Source organism: Lipophrys pholis, assembly GCF_963383615.2.
Source record: "Lipophrys pholis genome assembly, chromosome: 16".
NCBI lineage: Eukaryota > Metazoa > Chordata > Actinopteri > Blenniiformes > Blenniidae > Lipophrys > Lipophrys pholis.
In genome coordinates, this window is record NC_137634.1 from 3262965 (window position 1) to 3281624 (window position 18660).

The 18660-nt window shown below is 42.2% G+C and overlaps 2 protein-coding genes across 4 annotated transcripts in view; both read left to right on the forward strand.

Moving 5' to 3' along the window:
- The window catches only part of LOC308121298 (galactosylgalactosylxylosylprotein 3-beta-glucuronosyltransferase 1-like), a 30982-nt gene extending 23609 nt beyond the window's left edge, over positions 1 to 7373 (forward strand). Inside the window, exons 5-8 of one of the 2 annotated variants that reach the window (XM_080482473.1) lie at positions 152 to 663; positions 3073 to 3369; positions 3486 to 3591; positions 5191 to 7373. In XM_080482473.1, the coding sequence (XP_080338599.1) occupies positions 152 to 663; positions 3073 to 3369; positions 3486 to 3572 (896 nt within the window). In that variant the 3' untranslated portion in view covers positions 3573 to 3591; positions 5191 to 7373. Of the gene's footprint in view, positions 1 to 151; positions 664 to 3072; positions 3370 to 3485; positions 3592 to 5186 lie in introns of both variants that reach the window. The other variant, XM_080482474.1, reaches the window with a different exon arrangement.
- A 3445-nt stretch (positions 7374 to 10818) lies between these two features.
- On the forward strand, positions 10819 to 18359 carry LOC308121695 (galactosylgalactosylxylosylprotein 3-beta-glucuronosyltransferase 1-like). 2 transcript variants are annotated; one of them, XM_080483100.1, is made up of 6 exons: positions 10905 to 10977; positions 12493 to 12632; positions 13946 to 14180; positions 14274 to 14394; positions 16958 to 17254; positions 17664 to 18358. In XM_080483100.1, the coding sequence occupies exons 1-6, from the start codon at positions 10949 to 10951 to the stop codon at positions 17736 to 17738; spliced, it is 897 nt and encodes a 298-aa protein (XP_080339226.1). In that variant the 5' UTR covers positions 10905 to 10948; the 3' UTR covers positions 17739 to 18358. The 2 variants fall into 2 exon arrangements, with proteins under 2 accessions (XP_080339225.1, XP_080339226.1); XM_080483099.1 differs by having other exon boundaries at positions 10819 to 10977; positions 13946 to 14394; positions 17664 to 18359.
- Positions 18360 to 18660: the final 301 nt, after the last annotated feature.

Consider the following 18660-nt stretch of genomic DNA (forward strand, 5'->3'; position numbering starts at 1 on the left):
TCTGAGAGGGGTGTATCAGTATAAAGAATATATAAATCAATATGAAGCATTTATCAGTACATTGGCCCAACATGAAAACAAATTTTCTGAAACAAAAATGCAAAAACCTCTTGCAAACAGGCCCTGATAAACAGTTTTTTTCCCGGGTTAGACGTCCAGCGCGATGGTCCCCCCAACTCCAGAAGCACCTTCGCCGTCAGGGAGTCCTGCTCCCTCCAGAACCGGGACATCGTGGAGGTGGTGCGCACCGAGTTTGTGTACAGCCGGCCGCCGCCCTGGTCGGACGTCCTGCCCACCATTCACATGGTCACCCCCACCTACAGCCGCCCGGTGCAGAAGGCGGAGCTGACCCGCATGGCCAACACCCTGCTGCACGTGGCCAACCTGCACTGGATGCTGGTGGAGGACTCCCCGAGGAGAACGCCGCTGGTCAGCCGCCTCCTCCACGACACCGGGCTCAACTACACCCACCTCAACGTGGAGACGCCCAGGAATTATAAGGTGCGTGGGGACGTCAGGGACCCCAGGATACCCCGGGGCACCATCCAGAGGAACCTGGCGCTGCGGTGGCTACGGGAGACCTTCAGCGTGAACAACAGCCAGCCTGGCATCGTCTACTTCGGAGACGACGACAACACCTACAGCCTGGAGCTGTTTGAGGAGGTATAATTATTATTATGTTGCAATAATCTACAAAAGTGTATTGCATTCACAGGAAAAACTTTTAATTGACTCTGTTTTTCTGAATTAATGACAATTATCTTATAATTATGAGAAAAAAATTATTTGGCTGTTTTTCTGAATTTATGAGATAATTATCTCATATTAATGAGATATATCATGAGCCCAATTTTTTTTATAACTACTTTTATATTTATCTCATAATTATGAGATAATTATCTCATAAATTCAGAAAAACAGAAACGAGTTTAAATTTTTTTAGAAAACCGTTATCTCATTAATTCAGAAAAACACAGTGAATTATTTTTTTTTCATGTGAATGCAATACGCTTCTGTAAAAATGTAAAAACAACAAAAAAGAAAGGTTCTGGTCTCAGTTAAAGGTCAATAGTGAGAAAAATTTAAAATATTTGAGCAGTCTGACCCCTAGTGTAACACTATGTTAGTAAAGTACCAGAAAGGAAATCTTTTAAATATACCTCCCATAAAATAAATCCCTTCTGCACAGAGAATAAACAAACACACCAAAACAAGACCGTCACCACTCATTCCCACAAATTTCCAACCTGCAGCTTTCCTAAGTCGATCACATTAAAACTAAACAAACCGGAGTTTGCAGCGTCACTAACTATCAGCATCTTCTGAAACCTTCCGCAAGGGTTTCTGGGATATCAAAGATGGGGCTCGTGGCAGCTCCAGCGAAAATATCAACGTTTGACTGAGTCAGTCTAAAAGAAAATCCAGACTTTCTCAAAGAAAGCGTCTTCAAGCCACGAGAATGAATCTTAAATGTTGTGAAACTGATCGTAGATTGTTTCTTTTCAGTGCGAATTGAGATCTTGTGAGATCGAGTGAACAAACGGGATCTTGCTTTGGGAATCTTCAGGCGTTTCTGTGGCTGTAAATTCTGGAATTGTATGGGTGTAATGACGAATTTCCTTCAGAAAGGTTCTGGCATCGTATTAAAGATGAACATCAACGACTAAAAGTGGCGCCGACATTTTTCATTTTTCCTGTGTGGATTCTGGTAGAGTAACTTTAAACTGCTTAATTTACAACCTTATTAAGTCATTAAGTCTTTCAGAAAAAATGTGATTAAAAAAATTATTTGAAAAAAGTAGTTTATTTATGATTTTGGTTTTTTTTGTGGATTTGTTTAGTTTTTTCCATTTCCAAGCTGACTGTCATGCTGGCTGAGGGAGTTGCCGAGTATTAAATTCAAAGTGCAAAGATGAACCACGTTAACTCCTCAAGCTGGAGTCATTTTCTGCACAATAGTACGTGTCAGTCACGATACTGAGTAATACCCAAACTACTGTCAAAATGATGTGACACCTCCACCGTCGCCAGGAACCAAGGTGAAGCGGCAGTGACAACTTAATCCCCAAATTAGCCGAAATTGTGTAACAGTCTTATTCTTGGCTTTGTCTATTAATTGGGTGGAGCCTTTCTCTCCGAAGTAATAAAATTACTCCAGATCGGTACTTTTTCTCTTTAGGTAGGTCTCTCCTCTTTTCTCCACATGTAGTCTCGATCCACAGGCTGGCTAAGTGGGCTGGACCACTAAACTAGTGTCATAATAACCTTTAAAGTTAAATTTAAAGTTTTTCTTCGTTGTGGCGCAGAGTAGAAGTGATGAAAACTGTTGGTATTATCAAAAAAATCTAATAATCACTGCAGGACTACAATTTCAACATGAAACCAATTTTAATGGTGCAAAATACAGTAAAATGTCTAAAAAGACACGTTGACTATAGTTGTTATATTCTACATGTTTTTGCAAACCCACCCTGACAGCGAGGCGGCAAACCTTCATAAATTGTCTAAAAGCTCTGCCCTCCAATGCTTTCAAAGGAAACCTCAAAACTTTTATTTTCTTTGAATGTCTTTTTATGGTTTGAACTCATTTCCCTTTAAAATATTTTACTTTTTTATTCTACATACTTTTTAGTGTTTAATTGTTTTATGCCGCACTTTGAGATGAAAAAGTGTGTTTACAAATAAAATATATTATTATTATTATTATTATTATTATTATTATTATTATTATTATTATTATTATTATCATTATTATTAATTATGCCAATATCTCAGCTCGGGGCTTAATGTTGTGTTTTGTCCATGACTCTTAAGACATCGGATAAAAAAAAAAATCAATGTTTTCTTGGACATTTGGACCATTTTCTTGGTAGTTTGGTTGGATCAGAGCTTGTGGCTTTTCCTCGTGTTTGACATCGTGAGTTAAGATCATTTCTCACAAAACCGTTGACCTGAAAGTTGTTGACAATGTTGTTTCCATTTCTATTTTTGTTTTCAAATTGCCAGTTTGTCTGTTGACCAAAAATGACTCAAATCAGTCATTTCAACCGTCATTTGTCATCTGTCTTCCAGATGCGCGCCACGAAGAAAGTCTCCGTTTGGCCCGTGGCCTTTGTGGGCGGCCTGCGGTTCGAGTCCCCGAAAGTGAACACCTTGGGCAAAGTGTACGGCTGGAAGACTGTGTTCGACCCGCACCGGCCCTTCGCCATCGACATGGCGGGGTTCGCGGTGAACCTGCGCCTCATCCTGTCCAAACCTCAGGCTTACTTCAAGCTGCGCGGCGTGAAGGGCGGATACCAGGAGAGCAGCCTGCTGAAGGAGCTGGTGACTCTGGGCGACCTGGAACCCAAAGCTGCCAACTGCACCAAGGCGAGTAAACAACGTGTTGTGAAGTAACCGGCGTTTATAGGTCCTTTCAAGTCATCGTGTCCTGGTGCAGCGTCTCCTCACACCGACTGTTGGATGCTTTTCTCCCAACCCTGCAGGTATTAGTGTGGCACACCCGGACCGAGAAGCCTGTGCTGGTAAACGAGGGCAAGAAAGGATTTACAGACTCCAATGTGGAGATATGAAATACTTCGTCTGACGCAGGTATAATAGCGGGTTTAGAATTGTAAATGACTGCATTTCCAGAAAATGATTTCTTCTTCCACTCGGAGAAGAGTCTCAGCTCCCGACACCTTTAGTGAAATCAATGTCTGACCTGAATCGTTTTTTGAATGCTTGCTGTTTTGTTTGGAGTATTATGCAGAAGAAACTGGAAAAATATGTCAGAAATCAATTTTAAATTATAAACTACACACTGCAAATCCCCCCCCCCCCCCCAAAAGAAATTTGCAAAAATAGCATACAAAACCTGTTTACTCATGACGGTCGAAGTAATGCATTTAGAAATATGCTAAACTTGTTGCCATCTGTAAAATCCACATAAATCTTCTTCTTTTTTCCAAGGCAACAATTATCTGGGAGGTCGTCATTTCAAATAAATGTTCATTTCCAGACATTTTCACTGAGAAAAACCCAATAATTCTCTCTGCTGTTCCAGTAGGTGTTGGACAGAAGGAGAGGAAATGATCAGACAGGCAGACAGATTCAAACCCTGGTTCGTGTTTTGGATCCTCTATTCAATTCGACAAACCTAAATCGACACCAGAGAGAGAACAGGTCAATCCGACATGTCCGTTAGTGGAAAAAAAAAAAAAAAGGTTAAACAATGTAAAATGGAATATGATCAAATAACATGCATGTTCTCACAAAGTGATCATGTGTGAATGTTTTTATGAATTATTTATTGTCACCGGGGGCTCTTGAAGCGCGCATACCGAGGCTCCTCCAAAACAACAGCACATCGACACGGACCAGACAGTTGTCTTGCACCATTTGGTTCATTAAGAATTCATGCTGTGATGTAAAATAACCTTGGGCCGATCCTGAAAAGATGAAAGCACGGAAAACATCTGAACGGCAGCCATCATCAAGGCTTTTCTGCAACGAACACAAGAGGCAGACGTGACTGATGATCACTGCTGCAGTTTGATTCAGTATCACAATTTCTTTTGTTATGTTTTACAGTTTGTATGGATGCGATTACAGATCCTCCGCTTCAGCGGTGTGAAAGAAAAATGGCTTCCCGTTAAAAATCTGCTTGACATGCTGCTCAGGGCGAAGACGCTCGGGTAACTGCAGGATAAGCAGGGTGACAGGGGAGGCATTTAATAGTTTTATTTTGACAGTCGCTGTAGTAACAAGCCAACTTGGCGTGTGTGGTTTCATTACAAAAACAAACAGCTGCACCCACTAGTGGCCCGACATGAAAACTACATGGTTTTCAGCATTTCTGCCATTTTTGCGTAAACAGTTTTCAAAACGTTGCTGTGTGAAGGCAAAACTTTTCTGACACAAAAATTGAAAAATGATTGGTTTTCACTTGAATCGGCACGGTAATCCTTGAAGTAGTGACTGGGTCGACGCGCGACGACTGAACATAGGATTGTTAAGTACATGATTTGTTGTTATAGTTTCTTTTTTTTTAACCAACAAGCGAAGCAAGATGTTGTTACCTTGCCGACATGTTTCAGCTGCAAAACATCCTGCTTCACTTTGTCGGTAAAAAAGAAAGTATAACTACGTTTAACAACAACCCAATCAACAGAGTTCGGATTCATGATTTGTTCCCTTGTCGTTAGCCAGGATCGATCGGGTTCACGAGACCAGAGAACAAGGGGCAGATGGACTTTCAGACGCAGAGACCTCGTCCACGGTCGAGCCTGTGAACTGTGTTGCAGCTCGGACGTCTCGGGGAGCGAAGAGGCTCGTCACTGCCGGGCTCAGACACAAGCCTGGCCTGTAAAGAAAACCGTGATCGGTAAAGGAACGAACTGCTGCAGTCGAAGCAAAAAGCTGCTCCTCAGTGACCGACTGTGTCGTCCAGCCTACTGAGCGAGGGGATTTACTGGAGGTCTTGAAGCGCTGGTTGGTGTCGGTACCATCCTGCTGGACTCCACATGACTGGATCTATAAGCTCTACTGGGACTCCAGACTCTTCAGTGAAAGGAATATTTTCTGATGCACTGTGGGGAGTTTCACTTGGGGGACTGCTGCACCAGCAATTGTTTTCCGATAGTTGCACTGATTTCACTTTTTGTTTTTTTTACTTGAACATGTTGCATTCTATAAGCACCCGGGTGTACCATGCACCTGCTCTGACGCTCCATGCTCATTATTTATACGTATGAATCGGTAAGCCTCAGTTAAAGTCTTTGATTGATGTTCTTGAGGCAGGATGTTCAATCTGAGATAGTCTCAGTCAACTTTTCACACAATCTGTGATCCTGGCTGGAAACTGCTGCAACAACAGGGGCGTCAAACACACGCCAGTTCAGGGGGCCAGACTGGTAAAATGGTGCCATAATAACCTTTCAAATTCTTTCTTTTCAGAGTATACGGGATGAAAATGTCTGTATTTTCACAAAAACCAAACAATTACTACAGAAAATGACTAGAATCTCAACATCAAGCCAATTTTAATGAAACCCTCTGCTGCAAAAGACAGTGAAATGTCAAAAATACTGTTGCATTATGGGTGTTTTTACAAACTCCCCCTGACAGGGTGGCTTTGGGGTTAACACTAGTTTGCTATCTTTCATGGCAGCATCATTGAGATCTCAGCGGGAGTCTCACTGTCGTGTTGTGTCGCCACTCTGAAGAAATCTGTTTAAAAACCAATGTGTTCCTTGAAATTTGTACTATTTTCTTGCTGGTTTGTCCAGATTGGAGCCTCTTGCGGGCCAGTTTTGTCCCACGGGCCTTTTGTTTGACACCCCTGTACTACAAAGTGTTTGAAACAGGTTAATTCACTTTAACACATGTAGTGATGTAGACGTGCGCACGCCTCAGGGTAATTGCTGCTTCTTTGCTCTCAGATCATCGTTTCAAACGGTGCCTCCTGCAGAAGGTGACAGACTTGAACGCAACCAGAAGAGGGACACAATTTTACACTAATTTATTCAATAAAAATGTCAACAGGCCAGACCTGCATCATGTCCCTCACTTCTTGCCTCTCCACCTTCTTCCATTTGTTCTGTCTGAAGTCTTTGATTTAAAGGAGTGTTTGATCCAGACTCACTTCAACATTCAAACGTCCTCAAATCGTTCTGATGCGACCCGAAGTTGCTTTTCCTGACAGAGTTGTGCAAGTTACTGAAGTTTGGAATTTCACTGCAAATTAATGTAACTTGTCTTTTATGACTTTCGACTGTCACGATTGTTGAAATGAAGTTCTTCTTTGGTCACATCACCTAGTTGGAGGAAGATGCTCTATATTCCTAATGGAAGAAGCTGCAACAAAACAACCAAGATAATCTGCCAACGTTGATGATGAGCCTTGAACAAAATCAGCAGCTGTTTGAAATTCAGAGTGGAATATTATATCTGTAATCATTTTAAGAGCATTCTAAATCCCCCCCCACAAAAAGCCCGAGAGAGCTCCTCAGATCTCTGCTTGATGACAGCAGACACTTCAAAAGCAGAGACTAATGTCAAGGACATGACATGAGAGAGTTTCCACCTGTCACATCTAAAAGAACTTGAAGTCACTGACACCCAATCCAAACTCCGTGAAATGACTTCAATGGATCTGAAAGGTTTTAGAAATGGGAAACGGAGGCTTTCTTCTCATATTTATTTAAAAGTAACTTTTCTGTTATTTATTAACGTGGGACTGCTGCTTCCGTCGCCTCTGTGAACAGCGTTAGTCCGGTTTCATGATGTAAATAAGTTAAAGAAAATGTATATTTGTTTTGTCATTCTGTGTGTGTCTGAGGAGAGTTTGAGTCAAAGTCACCCCTCAGTGAGTAAAGCATACCTTTAAGTTGAGCCTGCTTCTTATTCCGCTCTTCATTTCACAAGACAAAGAGCAGAGGATCGCGCACAGAATACCAAGCCGGCCTGGGAAGTGATTTGTTCGCTGGTTTGGAAAAGCTTCCCTTCCAGGCTTTTTGTGTCGGGAGAATTCATCCAACGCTGTCGGCTGCCCAGCGAGACGCTCGGGGACAAAACGCTCGGCCAAGACGTTTTCTCCTTCCTGCAACTTTCTTTTTGCCATGTTCTGCCGGTCTCACATCTCCTCACCAGCTGGTCTCTGGTAGGAGTGACAATATCAAGGTAAATATTGCTTTTGCAGCACTGTGCCCCTCTTTGGTAATGCAATAACAAACCAGAAACCCAAACCATCCACATCAGGCTCTCTTAAAGCAAAACTGCAGCTGACTGCCTGAGTCACACATCCTCCCTGGTTTATCATATTCAGTATTTATCTCTCTTTTTTTTTTTTTTTAAGAATGATTTTCATGCCGTGACGCTCTCGCTGCAGGATGGAGATTACTGCGCTCGGCTTTGTCCTAAATATTACCTTCGGCTCTCTGGGGAGCAACTTCCAGGAGACGTGGAAGTCTGTCAAAATGCTCACAGGGTCCCCGGGCGCTTTGACCTACTTGTTCCTCCGACGAGGCAAACTGTGAAGACGATCCACAATCAGCAAATATTGTCTCACTGCATTAAAGCGACAACACTCCCGTACAAAACGGCAACTGAGAATTACAAAAGACACATAGCAATTGCCGTTTAGTACATTCCTCTTAAGAAACTTCTACTTGTTTTTATGGCGGTAAAATAGATTCCCGTTTTAAATAAATAAATGAATAAATAAATAAACAAATAAATAAATAAATAAACATTTTAGTCAGAGAAACTCATGAAGGCAAGGCAAAATTATTTACCATAATTTCCAGACTATTGAGTGCACCTGAATATAAGCTGCACCCACCAAATTTCATTCATTCATTCATTTTCTTCTGCTTATCCGTTTCCGGGTCGCGGGGGTGACAGTCTGAGCACCGTCACCCAGATCACATCGCACCATTTAGAAACCTTCCTGCAGGTGGTGAGCCCACGGAAGGTACATATCCTTATTTTAGTTTCACAAAATTGCGGATGTCACAGAGACGTTATAATAATAGAACAATAGCAAGTTTGTTGTGCACCTGCATATAAGGGCATTTCCTTGTGACAGTTGCTGCAGCTGCATGACAGGGCGAATTGCCAGACTGGCAAATCTTGTACCGAAACTACTGATAACTTTGTCTGGGTTTATCAGACATCTTCACTGAACTTTGTTTGAACCAGGCCTGAGCCTGTACCGAAACTACTAACACCTATGTCTGGGTTTATGCCTTATGGGAGCGTCATATATTCTTTACTGGCAAGGTGGAACTTCTCGGAAAAAAAACCCATCTCCGTGGAAACGGGAAAAAATGCAACTTTTTGAAACCACTGTGATAGTTTACAACAATGTTTTCCTCCAGTGTCACGACTCCCAGTCCACGTTCTCCTGGGACTTGGTGGTTTTATTTTGAAAGTCATTGTAATAACAGTGAGAGTGTGTGTGTGTGTGTGTGTGTGTGTGTGTGTGTGTGTGTGTGTGTGTGTGTGTGTGTGTGTGTGTGTGTGTGTGTGTGTGTGTGTGTGTGTGTGTTGTTTTCTGGATATCTGTGTTTCTGCATATTTTCTCATCTGCATATCCTCTTAAAGTGTTCCTCCTATACTTTTTGTTAAAGTGCTCTATAGTAGTGCTTCCCTTCGACTCCTCATGTAGACCGTTCCACAGTGCGACCCCACAAACTGAAACACATACCTTTAAAGGAGACATATCATGCTTTTAAATCCTTCCTTTTTACATATAAATCATACAGTTGTGGTCTATATAAAGCGGAACTGCAATGCTTGGGTCTGAATTCCTCATTATTATAGCTCCACAGGCCCCTTTTCAACCCCTTTTCTGATGCGCTTCTGAGAGCAACTCGTTTTGGGGCGGTCTCTTCAAATGCAAATGAGACACTTCATACCCCGCCTCCTCTCCAGGTTGCAGAGGTGACACTCGGTTCAGCGTCACCCTGTTCGGCCATCTTTGTAGTTTGATAGAACAGATACAATTATCTAGCGGCGCAGAAACTTTATAGTCACACATTATTTACAAAATGTCAACAACGGAAGATTTGTCCTTCCAGCCATACATGTTGGAGCCAGAGTCGGACCCGGCGGAGCGAGATGAAAATGACGATGATGCACCTACAGAACAACGTCTTCATATGGATGTAACGCAATGGTGTGTTACTATATTTACACTAACTTCTCCATCCATGCCCACTACTACAATACTGCCTGTATTACAACGACTATTTAACACAGAAGTTACATTATAATCTAAAACGAGCACACAGCGCTAACATATGAAGACGGTGCAACTGCTAATGCTAACAAAACAATGACAGGGACGTCTTATCATCACACTTTTTAGCGTTATATACAGCTCACCGAAGTGCTCTGTTCGTCGTCTCCATAGATAGAAGGAACTGACCGCTCAATCAGACCAAGTCTTTCGGCAAATCCTTCTTTATACTGGCGGAGGTTGCTGAAGCAGTCATCCTTAAAGTGATTCGCGCACACAAAAATGACCTTACCCACAGATGTGGGTACATTTCTGTGAAAAATAAAACTCAACCAGGCACTTCGAAAAGGTTCTGATGCTGGGAGACGGTGTAACGAAGCTTGTGGGTTACTACATCCAACAACCGAACATTTCGACTTATCCTCTCGTAACTTCGGTTGGACTACAAAATCGCAGCGAGAAACAAAAATGGCGGATTGCTCGAAATGTCGATGTCCTAATTTGGCAGTTCCGCTGAGAATACTGTGACGTCATTGTTCAAAAAACGTAATAGAGAATAGAAAAATTGAAACCGATCGCAAAATATGACCAAAACAGAATATAAAGTTATCAACGGAGCACCTGAAGAGACTACTTTGAACTTTTCTGTACTTCTAAACACTCTAAATATACAACAACATGCATTTAAGGGCTAAAAAAGTGGATTTAGCATGATATGTCCCCTTTAACAGTTGTATGAACACAATGCTTTTTTTTTTTTTAAAGTTTAACTTTCCTGCCACTAAAGATTTTCAGAATATTACGCAGAAGTAAACTATTTTTAGTTTACTATATAAATGTAGTGCAGTTTCAAATTTGACCGGATCCCGAAATTTTAATGCTTGTGACTTTTATAAACAGTGTGCACCTGATTCAGAATGTGTCAATATCTTATGACTATGATTATGAGGATTACTTACCAAAGTGTTGATTGACTTTGCTCCTAAAATAACACATCAGGTGTTAAATATTTGATTAAACAATGAAAAATAATCTAAGAAGTTTGTTGTTTTTCATCCGACATTCAAAAAAGCCATCGACTGGATGAGATGATCAATCAGGTTTGGCAACACATAGGTGTATTCAAGCCACACCTGTGGCATAATATCACAGCTGTCATCATTCACTTGTTCTCAGTTTAACCTGAGGGCAAACCAAGAGAGAGGGCGACCTGTGCAGGAGTGGATGCTGAGGAGCTTCGGTTTGTGGTTAAGGTATGAACTCTTTATTTTCTTTGTCTTTGGAGCGACTGACAAACAGAACTGTCTTATATTGACTGTGTAAAGGGCTTTTCATGCCGAAAGGGGTTAAATTAGATTGTTTGTGTAGTTAAACTACAGAAAACTGTTGACTATCAGGGGATCAGAATAGTGTGATAGTTCTGTGAGAGATGGAGAAATTGGATCTGGTTTCATCTAAAATAAAGAAGGATCTCTGTCTCATACGTTGACACTTATGAAGATTCAGAATAATTTCTTGTGAAGGTTTGACTAGTTGTCTGAAGATGTTTGTCGAGAGAGAGAGAGAGAGCAAACACCATTGATGTCAAACTGTTTTTTTTCTGTCTGAAATACCAGCTGTTTTCCCTCCACTGTCCCAGTTCACACACCAGTGGACTGGGAACTGCATCATTTTTGCATTTTGTAAAAGTTTCACGTTCAGACGCCAATGGTTTTCAAAACAATCGCTGCAGTTTGCATGACAGGAAACTGGTCGGTGCTGGTGTTCAGCTGGTTTTTAATCGCACCCCACCCCACCAGACCCCCACCCCCGCCGCCGCCATTGTCAAGTCTTCAGCAGGAGGACTTAAAGACTTTGACAATGTATCTGGCAGCCGACCAAAACATTTGGAGAACGTCTAGTATCTCATGAGAACCTTAATGCCTTGCTTTGTAAAATGTCTGGAGTCGTCAGATGGTGTTCAGTTAAGCGTTTAGGGTTGCAAGTTAACAAGTTAGTAAAGTAGAGATTAGCATTCAGACCCTTTGTCTGTATGTGGCAGAGCTAACGTTGGTTTACAGGTTGCTAACGACTCCTCATATCATTCCCAGTAAAACTCAATCACAAGTGATAGAGTAGCTTCATACATAGCATCATGTTTAACTAGTCATCTCATGGAATGCCCAGTAGTTACCACATCCTCAGTGTCTTTGAAGATGGAGTTTAGTTGTTGTCCAGGCTGGAGCTAATGGCTGCTGTTTGCAGTTAGCTAACTCTGGTTGGCTGCTTTGCCGATCGGAGGAGCTGGTCACTTGAACTGTGGTGGCGCTCTGTCCTGCTTGTTGGAGGAAAAAGCACAAAGGGTTCTGTGAGCGGTGGCTTCCCAGGTTTCATTCCGGGGAAACCGAGGGCTGAGTTTTTCCCTGCAACGAGGAGAGACGAGACGCTGGGTGCTGGCCTCGGGTTCCCGGTGGAGCGCTGACGGTCTTGGTCGGGTCAGGAAAGGAGTTGAGGCTTTTTGAGGCTTCAGGCCATTAGCTGTTAGCAGGCTGGGCTAACGGGCTGTGCTGCTGGGAGCAGCCTGCTTCCTTCAATCCAAAGGGACAACTTGAGTTGTCCATGTGAAAAGAACATCAACTTTATGTATGTACATAAAAATAGCTCCAACCACACTTAAAGAAGACCTCCAAAGGTTTATAATTAGTTCTGACAGGTCTATGCTTTGTGGCTGGAAGGTTCAGACTGCTCTTTCTCAGTATGCGTCATATCACATGTTATCTGTGTTACAGATCGTGGCACGACTCACACAGGATGCTGCAGGGGAAGATCAAATGCATCTTTACAGTTTTGTTCATCGCGTTGCCGTTTACATGGTTCCTTAAAGCTTCTTACAACAGCACCATCGCACCTCTGGTTACTCCAGGACAAGGTAACATTTGTCATAGTTATATGAAACAAAGATGCTCGTACATCTCCATCAGCATCTTCTGTCCTGTTCATTTAAACAATGTTCAGTTTTTTTCATTTCAGCCATCCTTTATTGTATTTGTTATTATTCTGCATTGTTGTTCACGTATGCTAATGTCAAGCCCTTTGAAATGCCTTGTTGCTTGAAAATGCATAGAAGCACCATGCAGCGTACAAATGCAGCACTAAATATCAATAACTGTTACAGAGATTGAGATTAACATTTTGCAGTAGGTTATACCCATGGCTGAGCATCAATATTAGCAATATAATAAACATCACAAACAGTTTATTCTAACATGCAAACAATTTAATAAAATGCAAAGATTAACCTCCAGAGTGCCAAAATCTGCTCTCTGGCGCCACCTGGAAACAGGAAAATGGCCACCATGGCCTGTAGGAATGTCATAAAGAGCTCAAACCAAAACTCATTTCTTCGTCTCATCAAGATTTTAAAATCCTGTGCTCACACCCCTGACTTAAATCCAACAGGAAGTCCACAATTTGCCATTCAAAGTAAGATTTCTGCTCCAATTTGTGCTTCGCACAAATGATTTCTCCTCGGAGGGCGATTATTGTATCGCCTTCAACACACTATTAAATAACAAAGGAGTCCCCTTTGATGAAATTTTTGGTTCAACTTTGTAACTTGAGCGCTATGGATTTTGTTTGTCGTGAAGTTGGAATTTGAATCCCGCCGTTTGCCTCCTCTCCTTCTCATGTGTTTGCACCAAGTGAGGCCCCTCGTGTCTCAAGTATAAGTTTGACTGCTTTGAAACTCACACAGACTGAAAGATAACACATTTTCCTCTCAAGAAATTATAAATGTATTCAAATTTGTCCAAAGTTGTGAATTCTGTGAGGGGTTGTTTCCCCAAAATCGAGGTTAAATTTCTCTTCTCTCTCACCATTGATGATGTCATCAACTGCAGTTTGGGAGAACACTGTGGTCCAATTCACACCCAATATTGTGCAATCAGATGTCAGTCAACCTTTGACCCGTTCACCTGCATATCAAAATAAATGCCCCAAACTCCTTCAAAATAAAAGTCCTTGTTTGTTAAAAATGACTATAAAAACCTCCAAAATGGATATTGATAGGTGAGCTGGGCTCAGACAAAGCTGGCTTTCAAGATATAAGACCTGTCTAAACAATACTTTCTCCTAACTACAAGATAACTTAAAAAAGTGTTGAGCAACTGAATGTAGCACAATGTTAAATCTATATCTGACATCATGTGGGAGCTCATTGTCTTTATTTCACTCCCTGAATAGATATCGGTGCCAGAGGGATTTTGACATTGAGGAATTTCTTGCCGAGTGGGAACAAGGTCATCATCAATCATGTCCACGTTCGGCCTCGGCCCTGGTCCGACAGCCTGCCCACAATCTATGTCATCACTCCAACATACTATCGAATGGTGCAGAAGGCAGAATTGACACGCATGTCCAATACTCTGCTCAATGTGGTCAACCTGCACTGGATCGTGGTCGAAGACTCCGACAGAAGGTCCAGTTTTGTCCGCCGCCTCCTCGAGAACACAGGGCTGAACTACACCCACCTCAAAGTGCACATAACTGATAAGCTCAATTCCAAGGGCAGTGGGCAGAGAAACGTGGGTTTGAAGTGGCTGCGGGACACATTCAGCGTAAATGACAGCCGTCCTGGAGTCGTCTACTTTGGAGATGATGACAACACGTACAGTCTGGAGCTGTTCGACGAGGTGAGGTGATTGTAACAGGGTGCAGACCACTCTGTGGGCTCTCAGCACAAACACTCACAAACTAAGCAATTGCAGCTTATTGTTGGGTGCTTTGTTGCAAGCCAGCTCTCTGTCTGTCTCAGTGGTAACCAGACTTGCACATTGTGGCATTTCTTTTTATTAAATAAACCAAAACCAAACACACAGCCTCTGTCAGGCTCTTTCGCCGTCTGTGTCTCCCGCCTGTCACCCTGTGTGTCCGGGTGGCTCCTCCTTTATGGGCAGAGAGGTGAGACAGCACACCTGATTCCCATCAGGGGCTTAATCACCTCCCTGCCACACACAGCGACGGGTCTAACTTCGTCTCAGACGTCTCTCCTCTCAAGGCCTCTTCATCCTCCATAACAACAAGACGAAAGTTCGGCAGTGCGGGGTCCTGTCGAACAAAATGACGTCATTTCCTTCGGCCAGCTCCTTCTGGCCGAACAAATTTGTTTCGGCTGTGCCAACCACCCTGGCCGAACTATGTAGGAGCCGCACTGCCGAAACTTCTGCACTGCAGTGTGCTGGGCATGCGTGTTCTAGTTCGCTCATGACTATCGATAATATTTAAATCATATTTAGCTTGTAACAGCGCTACTGTACGAGCGCCGCAGCTCGTTAAAATGTCGGAGTGTAGGCTGACGTGATGCACCTGAACGCATCACGAACAGCTGTCAGCTCCTGTAGTTAAAACTGGACTAACGTGGCGCTCGGACAAAAACTTTTTTATAACTGAAAAAGTTCAGAGAAATCTATTTCTGAAAGCACTGGAGGCCAGAAATAAACTGTGCTGTTGAAAAGTTTAAACGCCGCTTCACAGACTTGTGCCTGCTGCGAGGGGGCGTGGCCTGCGAGTTCGGCAGCTTCTTATGGGAGTATGAACAGTCCTGCCGAAAAAGCTTTTTTTTTCTGCTGCTGGCTGACGTCACTGCCGATTTTTCTTCTTATTCTTATGGGTTCAAAAGGGAGTATGCAGGGGCCTTCAGTCCCAGCTAGTTTACAATCAATGGTCACAAGTGCTGTTTCCAGAGCCATCACACCCCCATGCTATACCTCGTCTCTCTTTCCAACAGCTTGGAATGTTTGTACAACACTATGCAATCAAGACCCTGCATCACATGAGATAAAACAGGCCTCCGCACAGTTAGATCCATCAGGCTGCAGGATTGAAAGGGAGAGAGAAGTTATGAGTGTGGAGGACTGGGTACCTTCCCGAATGCCAACTGGCATGGCTATGTCCATCGGCCCAGATATGGGACACATTTTTGGATAATTTTAGTCAGTTTGCTTTTTCAGTTTGGCAGAGTTGGGTATAAACTAGCAGCAATAACCTGCCTGCCCTCAAAAATAGGGAAGCTGAGATGGTGGTGGTGGTTTGTGTCTCGCTGAGGATGAACCTACACATCACCTGAGTTACTCCAGGTACCAGACACACAAGTGCACCCAACAAGCCAAAACGTCGGCACGACAAATCAGCATAGCCATTTTGTTCTGAACCTTTTGTTCTGTTGTCCAGGTAACGAATACGACATTAAATGCACCATCAACAAACATTTTGTCGCACAAGAAAGAATATTCTGACACAATGGTGCTTTTATAAAGGTTGGGTGGTTTTCCAACTTGCATTATCTGCATTAGGCTCACAAGTGGATACAGGGTCATGAGAATCTGGTGATTATCTGCCCCACAGTTGTGCCATACCCCATGTGAGTAGCCATCAGGTTATAATGAGCTTCCTGGAAAACCCTTCCACAACAATGACTGAGTTTATTCTACTCCTGAGGGACTGTCACAGGTCACTGTAAACGACTTACCTCATCAACAAAAAACAACATCACTATGCTGTTTTAAAGCCATTTGTCCATCACGAGATTTGATTCGGTTGAAGGCTGAGTGTAAAATATCATGGGGGAGTCATGTTTCTGTGGTCCCAGACTGGGACAGGAGACCCTCCACTACCTTGGACCGCTGCTTGATCTGCACCACCAAGGACTTCAGGAACTGATGTTTCCCTTCTGCCTGCTCCTGGTGCATCAGCATGAAAACTCCCCAAAACCTGAGCCAACGCTGGCTGGACTGGCTGCTCCGTCATTCTGTTTGTGCTGGCGATTTGACACTACAATGTCACCTACAGTGACACTAAAATGTGGGTTCCAGCAATTGTGGCTCAGTTGGTAGAGATGGTTGTCTCTCAGTCTTAAGGTTGCTGGTTCAATCCCTCATCTGTCCATATGTGTCCCTGAGCAAGACACTGAATCCCAAATGGAGACGTTAAAGAGGCTCTCATTTGGTTGAGAGATGGGATATTGAAGAGGAGAGGGAGGATGGTACTCTATAGTTTCTTGGAGGAAGAATGACACCGATATTTGAAGAACAGGAAGTAGAGATGCGTTGGCTCCTGAAAAATGTCACCTTAAACCCTAAAAACCTTTTCTTCATTGGGTTCTGTGCATCATTTCCTGCCTCCTCATTCTTTTCTCTGTATTTTGCAGTAGTTTATATTAAATGAGTGACTTATATTTTTATCTGTTTTATCTTTCAGATGCGCTATACTAAAAAAGTGTCTGTGTGGCCTGTGGCCTTTGTGGGTGCCATGCGATTTGAGTCCCCCAAAGTGAACGCCTCGGGCAAAGTGTACGGCTGGAATGCTAAATATGCCCCAGATCGACCCTTTGCCATTGACATGGCAGGATTTGCAGTGAACCTGCAGTTTATTCTGTCCAAACCTGACGTTTACTTCAGGCTTCATGGGATACCATCGGGACATCAGGAGACCAGATTTTTAGAGGATCTGGTCACTCTGAGCGACCTGGAGCCCAAAGCTGAGAACTGCACCAAGGTGAGAAAGGGAAGGTTTGAGTAAATAACAACATTTGTTCTTAGAGTGAATGAAGGTGCAGTGTGTAGAAGTGGTTACGTGATGGGGCAGTAACTTTAGAAAGTTAATTTAGCATAATATGACCCCTTTAATTAACTATATTAATAGTAGCACAGAACACAAAGTTTTCGAGATACTACAACTAGAGTTTCTTTCTCCCCAAAACTCTATTCATAGTTTTGGATAATTTTAGACTATTATTCAAAACAATACTACACAGTGAACCTTTAAAGTGCCTCTTAAGGCCCACACCTTATCTTAAATGTTCTGTATACAGACTGTGTGGTATTCTAAACCAGGATCTGTGTATTAGACTCGACTCATATTGACAATTTTTCTGCTTGTATCTGCTTTTCTTCTTACCCCACAGGTTTTAGTATGGCACACTCGAGCTGCAGCGCCGCCTCTTTACAAAGGTTATGGAAACCCATACATTGAGACATGACACTTCATCTGACGGCAGATTTAGAAATGTCTTTGGATTATGACTGCACATTGACTGCTTTTAGGGGGCGGAGCAATTAGGAACTACCTCAGTTAATATGTGCTGTAATTATAAATCTGTCTTGAAATGAAAGTGTGACATATTTAAATATTTTAATTCTATTTTTTAATACAAAATGTACTTAATCTAGGTTCATCTCATGCCATGATGGCATTATGACATGTGTCTTCTGTAAAATCTCATCAAAGAGCAAGTTAACAATATCCATCAAAATATAAAAGCTCATTTCAGGTATATTTTGTAAACATTACATAACATGCAAGGAAACAAAATCAAAGTAGCAGTTATAATGTATGTTTGTGGGGGTAACTTGTGAAGTAATAGTTTTCATAAAAATGTTATGCTGTTTTTATCGTTGTTAGTAATTTAAATATCTTATTTTGTTCAATGCACGTTCAAATCAAAAATAGAAAATAAATGTTGATTCAACCATGTTTGTGGAGTTTGCTTGCTCTACCTGTGGCTGCATCGGGGTTTACCAGGTGAGTCAGCTTCTTTTAAGCAAATAAAAAACACACTGAAACATTTGTGTTTGCCCAGTGATGGACTGAATGAAACCTCAATCCCCGACCCCATCAGTGAGTTTTTATTCATTATGCTCATTTTAATGCAAATGTGCAAAACAACAAACTTGTATACCGTAACATTCTGAAAATAACGCCAATAAATGACACAAGGAATTTATTTTACAATTCCTTTTGATAGATAAATAAGATCAAATATATAGCAATTACTTAGAATTCAGTTCTCACACATCAGAAACTGAGGTTTTTAACCTGGTTAAATATGAAATATTAAATCATTTTCAGACATTATTCATAACTTTAGGTAAACATTTAAAGAATTACAGAAAAAAAAAAGT

Excerpts from the sequence above, each read along its gene's own strand:
- LOC308121695 (XM_080483099.1), top strand. The coding sequence starts at position 10,949 with ATGCTGAGGAGCTTCGGTTTGTGGTTAAG. Across the intron at positions 10,978-12,492 it reads AGCTTCGGTTTGTGGTTAAG|ATCGTGGCACGACTCACACA; the intron begins GTATGAACTCTT and ends TCTGTGTTACAG. Across the intron at positions 17,255-17,663 it reads AAGCTGAGAACTGCACCAAG|GTTTTAGTATGGCACACTCG; the intron begins GTGAGAAAGGGA and ends CTTACCCCACAG.